This window comes from Alligator sinensis, unplaced genomic scaffold (assembly GCF_000455745.1).
Source record: "Alligator sinensis unplaced genomic scaffold, ASM45574v1 scaffold97_1, whole genome shotgun sequence".
NCBI classification, from domain to species: domain Eukaryota; kingdom Metazoa; phylum Chordata; order Crocodylia; family Alligatoridae; genus Alligator; species Alligator sinensis.
In genome coordinates, this window is record NW_005841921.1 from 3,353,681 (window position 1) to 3,363,935 (window position 10,255).

The 10,255-nt window shown below is 41.0% G+C and overlaps 1 protein-coding gene across 1 annotated transcript in view; it reads right to left on the reverse strand.

The window, feature by feature from the left end:
- The window catches only part of LPCAT2 (lysophosphatidylcholine acyltransferase 2), a gene marked incomplete at its 5' end in the record, with an annotated part of 54,871 nt that overhangs the window by 36,390 nt on the left and 8,226 nt on the right, over window positions 1-10,255 (reverse strand). The window contains 2 exon segments of the mRNA XM_006019088.3: window positions 2,443-2,660; window positions 4,758-4,897. Coding sequence (XP_006019150.1) covers window positions 2,443-2,660; window positions 4,758-4,897 — 358 coding nt within the window.

Consider the following 10,255-nt stretch of genomic DNA (forward strand, 5'->3'; position numbering starts at 1 on the left):
TCCCCCACACCTCTTTCCTCTCCACTCCCTTCCCCAACAGACTTACCAGCTGGAGGCAGCTGTCAGTTGCCCGTTTGGTCTATGGCCAAATCTCCAAATCAGCCAAACCTTTTCTGAAGCTTTTCCGAATCAATTCAGATGCTTCAAATCGATTCGGAGCTTTTAATTGTTCTCCCAATTTGATTCCGATCAGAGATTCAGCCCCTGAATTGAGCCAAATCTCCTCCAAATCAAATCAGCTACTGAAGCTTTGCACAGCCCTATTTATAACCATGTATTTAGAGAGAGGCCCTTACTTGAATAGTATCCGGGCTAAAAAGACAAGACAAAAGATGGGAGGAAAATGAAATATATATTCCTGTCCTCCATTTTATAGGGGGGGAAACAAAGACAGAAATTAAAAGCTGTGCATCTGACCACAGAAGAGGTTTGTGGCAAAGACAGAAACTGAATCCAGATTTGCCAAGGCTTGGTCCAGTACCTGAACCATAAGACTGTCCTTTCTGCCATGAGAATTTAAATAATACTTGTTGTAAAACACATTGATAGTATAACTGCATTTTGTAAAGTCTCTTGTGTTGTTTTGTAGGGTTTTGGCTTTGAGGTATATAGCTTATGAAGAACACTGTAGCCTTCAGGCCAATCCCCATGGAAAGAAAAAAGAAAGTGCTTTTATACAAGATATCTGTAAAAAGGCTATAGCCTGTGTTCACCTGCAGAAATAAAATGGGTTGGATATTTTATTCTGTATTCATGCAGGGGTGGAAGAATCAGAGGATGGAAAGGTAAAAAGTGCTATTGCTTTCCATTATAAAGTTTCCTGATATGAGACAGAGAGAAGACTTGAGTGAACTCTAAGAGTTTAATCACAGAAAGCAGTACAGGAAGCATAATTTCCTTAATTAAGGCCTGTTCTGCACTTTTTCCAATAACTCTCCCTAACTACTTGACGTCCAAAATAATTTATATATTTGTGAATCAGACCCTTTGACACACCCATTTGCTCCCACCCCAGAGAACATTTTTCCTGAGAAAAGGCATTTGTTTCTACAGAACAAACTCCTGTTTAACAAAAAAATGAAGTTTCTTGTTGTAGGAATTGTGAAGGCAGCCTTTTCAATGGGAAGCAGGTTTAACCAATGCTGTGTCCCCTATCAGCACGTGAAGACACCAAAAAGAAGGTCTAAAATCTGGCTCCTCACAACCGGAGGAGCCAAAATTGGGGTGGAAAGCAGGGAGAAAGAATTCAGCCTCTGTAAACTACTCTACAATATGGCCCATTCTAGCCTCTGGGCCAAAGGGGTCTCATTGCAACTTTCCAGTCCTATAAATGAGTTGCGAATCTACACAGCAACTTTCAACTTCACTGCTTCCTCAAAGTCTCCTTAGCATAGTAACATGCAAGGAGTCTGTGAGGAGCAAGCCACTTCCATGTCAAATTCCCTCTGCACGGGCTCCTTAGCTCCAGTCCTGTTGGAAGAAAGCATTTCCTCTATCCTAATGGGAGTGATCATCCTAAATGTTCTGTCTCCCTAGGTCCTTTCCCAAAAAGGAGCCTGAAAATTCCAAGATGATTAAAATACATTCAGAGTGATTTAATAATTTTAAGAGCTATTTTTGTGCAACTTAACTGAATTCCAATTTTCATCCAAATACAGCTTGACACAAGTCATAGTTAAAAATTAATCATAATTAGAAAAAAAAGCATCACTCAATAATTTCTAATGTAATAAACCAAAACATGAAAAACCAGAATACATGGAAGTTGTTATGTTATGTTAGATATAAAAGAAACTTGTTATGTCACTTATGAGATGAATTGATCATGTATTCAAATGAAGACATTAGTTCTGGTTTAAAGTGATTCAGTGGGAATAACTTGCTACAAGATTCACTTACTGACATGGGAGCCTATGTTCTATTTACTTTCAAAGACACTAACACATATAAGTGTGTCCTTTCAAAGGTATCTAAGTGCCCAGAGATGTAGGTAGGTACTTCCTGGGATTTTAAAAGTGCATAAGCAAGTTAGGTGCCTAATTCATATTGATTTCAAAGGGAATTTCATGTCTAGTAGCTGTAGTAGATATTACAAGGTATCTCGACACTTAGGTGCTTTAAATCAGTGTTTATCAACGCATTCAAAGGTTGTGTAGGTGGAACTTCAACTCACTGCCCAATTAAAAAAAAATCTAAGTTGTTTGCACTTCAAACAGATGAATCAAATGATATCTCAGACAGTGGGGTTTTGTTTTAATCATGGTGGGACCAAGGTTTTTTGACAAAATGGTTGGTGAGATGTAAGGTTCTCAAAAGGTTGAGAACCGCTGCTTTAAATTCTTAAAAACCTGACCCTCAGTCACTTTTGAAAATGAAGCTTGAACTCCTCAGTGGGAGGACTCTGATAATTGTATCCCTTGTCAATGATTCCACTTTACTTACTGCCAAAGATTGGGGCCGCCAGGTTCTCTGGTCTGGATACCATTGATGGCAGGCCAGCCAAGACACAGACTATCCCATCAAAGAAGCTTGAATGTGGAGCTACAGCAAAGATGGGGGCCTCCAACGGACTTGCTACTTTCCCCTTCACTGTAACTTGGAAGCCCATCGAAAAGAACATGGAACGTCCTAGGCCCTTGAGGATGATTTGAATCATTCTCCTTTAAAAGGAAAAAGCAACAGCATATGTAAGTTCATTACCTTCCTTAGTCACCAAGGACATAGTTTTAAACAGTGTGAAGAAAACAAAAATAAAACCATAAGAATAGGGTTTCTTTGGCTGTACATTAGAGGTCCCTGACATAAGCAGCAGTAGTCAGAAAGAAACAGACTTTAATGTTCTTTTGTACTGTAAACAGTAATTATGAATTCTAGTTTGAATCAAAAGTAGTCACTGAAACAACTTCAATCCTATATTTTTAAACAATCAGATTTAATAAAAAAAACCCAGTTAGAATGGAAAGAGATAAGGTTCCTCTACCCAGGAATTCTGACCTATTTCCTGATCTTGCTGCAATTCACTTCCTGTTGGTTTTCACTCTCTAGTGTTATGCAGCTGCAGAGGAGGAAGAACCTGGACTGCATCCAAGGACTGAAAGACCAGGGACTAAAATCAAGAATCCCTCACTGTAATGGACACAGCTATGAAACAGTGCTTGGAATTCCAAACTTCAACTTGCTACAGTTGCTACAGCTATTTTTACAGCAGTGTTGTAGTGGTAACAACAAATATTACCAATTCAATCCTGCTTCTCAAGGTGTGTGTGTTACATGAACACAGCGCCATCATTTATATATATTTTTCTGTCACCATCATTCTCAAAAGTTCCAAGGCTATTTGTGAACTGTTCTTCACGAGCAGCTCTTCCTAAAGATTCAATCTGGCATCATTTCTAAGGCAAGGCCTGACTTGCATATACAGTAAAAGCTTTATTATCCAGCATGAGTGGGGGTAAAAGCTTTATTATCCAGCATGAGTGGGGTAAAGGGGGTGCTAGTTATCTAAAAATTCTGGTTAGCGGAGGCAGGGATTTGGGGCCGGACGCAGAGCGGGGGGCGAGGGGATGGAGGATGGCAGTGGCTGCATGTGGAGCGGGAGGGGGTGGGGGAGGTGGTGGCAGCCACACACACAGCAGGTGGTGGGTGGTGGTAGCAGTTGCCACGTGCAAGCTCTCTCCTCCATGCATTTCGATGGCTGGCCAGAAATTCTAGTTGTTAGAGTATTTCAACTACTAGAATACTGGTTAACACAGCTTTTACTGTACTTATCTTCTTAACAAACCAGTTTAACAAGGTGTTTGTTGAATTAAGTTTAAAAGCACACATTAACTTGGTCTGTCCCCATAGATAAACTTTCTGATGTTTGCAAGACAGCAGAAATCTCATTAATGTTGTTTCAAACATGCAAAGCAGACATTCCCCACAATACGTTTGCAATATTTCTTTGATATTGTAAATAACTAAAGATAATTCTCAAAAAGAAGGCAGGGAAAAGAGAAACAAAACTATTTTTGTTTGGAGTTAGCATCAAAGAATCATAGAAAAACAGGGCTGGAAAAGACATCAGCAGGTCATCAGATCCAACACCCTGCTCAAGGCAGGATCATCTCGGTCTCAACTCCCTCATCCAAGTGTTTAATCTAACCTGCAGTCTCTCTAGGTAGCCTGGTCCTGTGTTTAACCAGTTAGAAAACTATTTTCAATATCCAACCTACATTTCCCTTGCTGCAATTTAAGACCATTACTTCTTGGCCTGCACTTTGCAGCCGCAAAGTATAGTTTATCACCTTCCTCTTTAAAAATACCCTTCAGATATTGAAAACCACTATCAAATCCCACCTCTGTCTTCCCTTCTGCACATTCTGTGATCCTAACGCTTTCAACCTTTCCTTACAGAAACATAACTAGGGTAGGTGACGGGGCCAATTGTCCTAGGCGTTGACTAGGAGGAGGTGGGAAAAAAAAGCAGTGGCACAGTCATAACTGGAAGCTAATCTGTGCAGCTGCAGCCCTTGGAAAAAGAGGCATGACAACATGGTCAGGTGCCTTTGAAGTCATGTTTCCTATGCCTCTAATGATTTTTGTTGCTCTCCATCAGACTCACCCCCCGACCCCTGCAATTTGTTTACATCTTTCTTGAAATGCAGTGCACAAAACAGGACACACAATACTCCAGTCCTGAATGGAAGAATTACCAAAGGGAGGGGCTTTTGAATATTGTGATAAAATTTACCAGAAATTTGATAGTAATTTTTTACCTCTTCCATCCCTTGAGTGGTGCAGACCCTCCTGGAGGCTGGGAATAAGTTGCAATTGCTGCAAAAGGCCATGCTAGAAGCAAAATTATTGCAATGCATATGATCCGCAGTGGTAGCAGAATAATTCCCAAAAAGATAGTCTGTAAAAAAAGAAAGAAAAAAAAAAAAAAGCATAATGAAAATGTATCAAAATTCCTTTGAAAATTGATCTGTCAATTACATAGTGTGTACTTTAAATTACTAATGTCAGTACTATGTGATTTAAAAAAAAAGAAATCAGAAGTGCATTATGGGTTTCTAACAAGACATGGTGCTTACATAAATGGAAGGGAATACCTCCTACCCCTTGTTGTGGAGCATTTCATAATCAGTGCTTGGACAAGTGCTGTAATAAAAATTCAGATTCCTGGATCCTCAGAGGAATGAAATGCCACAAGACACTCACTTTTAGGGGAGAAATCATAAGCAGCCTAAGACTAATAAAAGGTTGCTACCAGCCAATGCCCCCATGATTTTCTGCTAATTCTATTTTCTAGTGAGCACATATCCACACCATAAAGCTTGCTGTGAACAGGTTTATTCTGCAGTTTCAGTCTAATCAGAAACATCAAGAACCAAATAGGCCATGATCCCAATTAAGATGGTTCTGCCAACTTGGAGATGAGGCACTGTGCAAGAGGACTTGTCACTAGTGATGTCTAGACTGTACCTGCTCTATAAACAACAAGGACCAAATTTTATTCCATCTATTAGACTCGTAAAGGACTTAGGTGCCTAAGTGCAATTATATTCCACCCTGCTCTAATATCTGAAAAACAATGGATCCTGATTTTTTTGCTCAGTCTTAATGGCAAGATGACCGGGTATTACAGAAGTACATGCATTAACGATTTTCAGGGATGTGAACAGGGTGGAAGAAAATCAGACTTAGGTGTCTAAATGGATTTAGGAACCTAATAGATGGAACACAATCTGTTCCTAAAGGTCTTCAGTCCCCAGGGTTACTCTGGAATCTTTCACAAGCAAAGTCTTGAAAATATTAAAACATAGATTAATTTGGCTTAAGAATGGTGACCATACAATCAATATGTTCTCATCTTTGAAAATCTCACACCAGTATTTTTGCATTCTTCAGAATAACAATTTTATTTTTCTTAAAGTTTGAAAAAATTGTCATCAACATGCTAAAATTCAGTGTACAAGCAACTAAACTAAACTGAAGTGGAAGAGCTATTGAAAAAAGAGGGGACAATGTTTCATTATACCCAGGAAACCAGTTAATAAGGAGACTCAATATTTATATACCACAATACTCACAAAATTAACTTCTCATTGTCAATTTTTTCTTGGCCTCTACCCTTAACTCTCTCAAAATTGGTAAGTAAATACATTATAAATATCCTAGGAAAACATAGATGGCCTATTCCACCCATTCAAAAATGGTCATAAAACCATTCATCCAGTAGCATAATAAAGCATGTGTGGGGGGTGGGAATCAACTCTCACTCACTCATTCCTATAGTATATTGCAAGGTTAGATGTGGTCACACATTAAAAGAAAAAAATAAATATTAAGTGCTGGGGCAAATTATGTGAACTCTAATGCAAATAATTTTTCACAATAGTAAAAACTACTACAGTATAACAATATCCTTTTTCATAGAATCATAGAAGATTAGGTTTGGAAGGGACCTCAGGAGGTCATCTAATCCAATCTCCTGCTCAATGCAGGACCATCGCCAACTAGATAATCCCAGTCAGGGCTTTGTCTAGTTGGGTCTTTAAAACCTCCAAGAATGGAGACTCCACAACCGCTCTGGGTACCCTGTTCCAGTGTTTTATTACCCTACTAGTCAGAAAGTTTTTCCTAATAACTAACCAAACTTCCCTTGCTGCAGCCATTGCTCCTTGTTCTGTCATGCACCACCAGAGAACAGTTTAGCTCCATCCTCTTCAGAACCCCACTTCAGGTAGTAGGTTGCTATTAAATTCCCTCTCAGTCATCTCCTGTCTAGACTAAATAAGCCCAACTCCCCGAGCCTCTCTCCATAAATCATGTGCCCCAGCCCCCTAACCTTTTTCATTGTCTTCTGCTGGACTCTCTCCAATTTGTCCACATCCTTTCTTTCTGTAGTGGGATGCCCAAAACTGAACACAATACTCCAGATGTGGCCTCACCAGTGCCAAATAGAGGGGGGACAGTGGTCCAGATGTGGCCTCACCACTGCTGGTAGAGGGGACTAATCACTTCCCTCAATCTGCTACCAACGCTCCTACTAACACAGCCCAGTATGCCATTACCCTTCTTGGCAATAAGGGCACACTGTTGGCTCATATTCATCTTATTGGCCATTGTAACCCCCAGGTCCTTTTCTGCAGAGTTGCTGCTCCCAACCTCTCCCCACCAACCTGTACCAGGCACACAGGATTGTTCCATCCTAAGTGCAGGACTTTGCACTGGTCTTTGTTGAATCCCATGAGATTTCTTTTGGTCCAATTTTCCCATCTGTTGAGGTCTCTCCAAATCCTAACCCTATCCTCCAGCATATCTACTACTCCCCCCGAGCTTGATATCATCTACAAACCTGCCAAGGGTGCACTGCATCCCATCTTCCAGGTTGTTGATGAAGATATTGAACAAAACCAGTCCTAGAACCAACCCCTGGCACATCCCACTTAATAGTGGCTCCTAATTAGACATTGAGCCATTGATTACTACCCTTTCAGCCTGACAATCTAGTCAGTTTTTTATCCACCTTACAGTCCATTTATCCAATTCCTAGCTTGCTTACAAGAATGTTGTGGGAGACCATATCAAAAGCCTTGCTAAAGTCAAGGTATATCATATCCACTACTCTCTCCACATCCACAGAGCCAGTCATCTCATAACAGAAGGAAATCAAGTTGGATTCACCAATGGAAAGTCATGCTTGACCATGCTGACTGTTCCTAATAGGGTGGCCATAATATAGGACAGTCCAGCTGTCCTCTATTGATACGAAACTGGACGCCTTTATGTCCTCTATTTTCCTCTTAAAGAGAAAAATAGAGGACATAAAGGTGTCAGGTTTCATATCAATAGAGGACAGAGTAGCAGAAAACCGGAATGTCCTCTATGATGGCCACCCTAGGTCCTAGTCGCCTTCTCCTCCAGGTGCTTAATAATTAGAGGTGCACCGATAAAGATTTTCTTGGCTGACATTGATTATCCACCAGGCATACCAACCAATGCCAATCTGATAACTGGCTTACAGGAATGCAGCTGAGCAGTGTGGAAAGCAGTGCCTTGCAGGTAAGTCTGTGGAGGGGAAGGACAGCTTGAAGCCTCCACAGCGAGACAGGGGTAGGGGCAGGGGCTGGGCGGTGAATGGGACTCCGGGGCCAGAGCAAGGAGTGGAACAGAGTGGCAGGCAGCTTGTCCAGGGGTTCAGCATCCCAACACTTAAAAATGGCAGCGGGGACACTTGAAATCAAGCTCATCAAATGGCGGCAGTGGCAGCAGCAAGCTGTGCCTCCAGCTGCTAGACGCACAGGAGGCGCTGTGCAGCCAGCACGCAGCTCCCAGAGCAAAGGCAGCAAGGCAAAGAGCCCGGAGCCCACAGTGGGCAGCCTGTCTCTGCCCCACTCCGGTTAAAAGCGTCCTGGCGCTTGAAAATGGTGGTAGTGGAGTTTGATCTAAAGCTCTTTTGATGATCTTTAGTTCAAGCAACCCTGCTGCCATTTTTAAGTGCCGAGATGCTGATCCCCTGGAAAGCTGACCATGGGCTCCATCCCATTCCCCCAGGATCCCATTCATCACTCTGCCCCAGCCCCACTCCCTCCCTCACCTTGGGGGCATTGGATTCCCCCCCCCATGCCCTTTCCCACCCCCATTTCCCTTTTCTTCCACAGACTTACCTCCAAGATGCTGTCTGCCTGGCTGCATTCCTGGCTGGTACATGCATGTGGCTGCATGCATGCACATGGTGTCTGGGAGCCCTGGCTGGAAGGCATATTTATCAGTACATTAATTGGCTACACTGGCCAAAAGAGTCCGATAGCTAATAATGTTAATTTTCCTTTTATCAGTGGCCTCGATATATTGGTGCAACTTTATTGGCAATGGATGCTTTTTGTGCTGCTGTTAACAAGACATGCTGTATTTATATAGTGAACCAATTTAAAATCTTGAAGAAGTATTCTGAAGGCTGCTGGTATTAATTGACCTAACTAATGACAATGCAAGATGGGCTTAATGCATTGGTTTGAGTTTTGAAATAATGCTCAACTGATTATTAACTAGAATTCATTTTGGGGAACACCTCCCTTACTTCCATTTTAAAAAGCTGTATCTAACTGATATTACATCCATATCCACAAATCAAATTTCCAGAATTAGGAAGTTACACTGCAGCAAGTGCCTTACAGGGGCCAAGCAAGTTTTTTATATATTTAATGCTAGAATGGATGCAAGCACTGTCTCCATCCTGTAAGCTTTTTTATTTTTAATTTTTTTAATCTGTAGCAAAGAAAAGTGTTCCTCTGTTGAAGACAGACCACCTAACCTGTTCCTTACAAATGGCTACTTGCTGTTCAGTAAAAGCAAGGCTCCAAACAAGAAAAAACTTCTGGAAAGTAGTTTCCAAATTGCACAGCTTGATTAACATCAAATTCCATTATATTGCATCTTTTCTCTCTCATTAAAATGAACTAATAATTACTGGGCACTATGGATATAAAAAGGATTTAAGCATCATTCATCCATTACTCCACATACTATATTGGCTGTAATTTTCCTCGTGTCTCTGTCACCCGTGTCACCATTTCTTCAGTATTGTCCTAGACCCTCTAGTGCACTGTCTATTGAAAAGTATATTTACCCTTTTTTGCAGTTCATAGACTGTAGTCAGGAATTGTGGTTGCGTTGTGCTAGTTGCTGAACCACAGACACCTAGCAAAATGAGATACCTTGCAAAAGCTCTTGTGCCACAGATATGAGTGTGTGCTCCAGAGCACAAGAGGAAGCACAATAAAAATGCACAGAATTTGTGAGCCTCACAGCAGTGAGAAGTCTGAAGAAGAGCTATGAAGGATGACAACAAATCGCCTTTGTAGATGCTCAGGAGGAGCCCTCTCCACATGTACGGATATGGCGAATCAAGTATTAAAGTTCCTGCCTGAAAAACTTTGCATTAAGGGGCCAAAAATGTGCATGGTTTCCTCATAGAACACATTCCTTATTACTTGGCTGTTATTTCAATATAATGAAGCTATAGCTAGGAAGGAACACCATGGTCCACAGCTTTATTAAAAGGCTTTATATTTAAAAGTCAGAAACATGTAGTCTAAGGAAACCTTCTATTTTCTACAGGCTGACATTCAACATGTGAACAATTAGCCTGTAAATAAGTATTATTAGCTGAAGACAAGTGAAAAGACTCACAAGATATTCTACAAACCATACAATACAATACCCATACACAGCAGTATATATGGGGCCTAGGAAACTTTAAATCTCT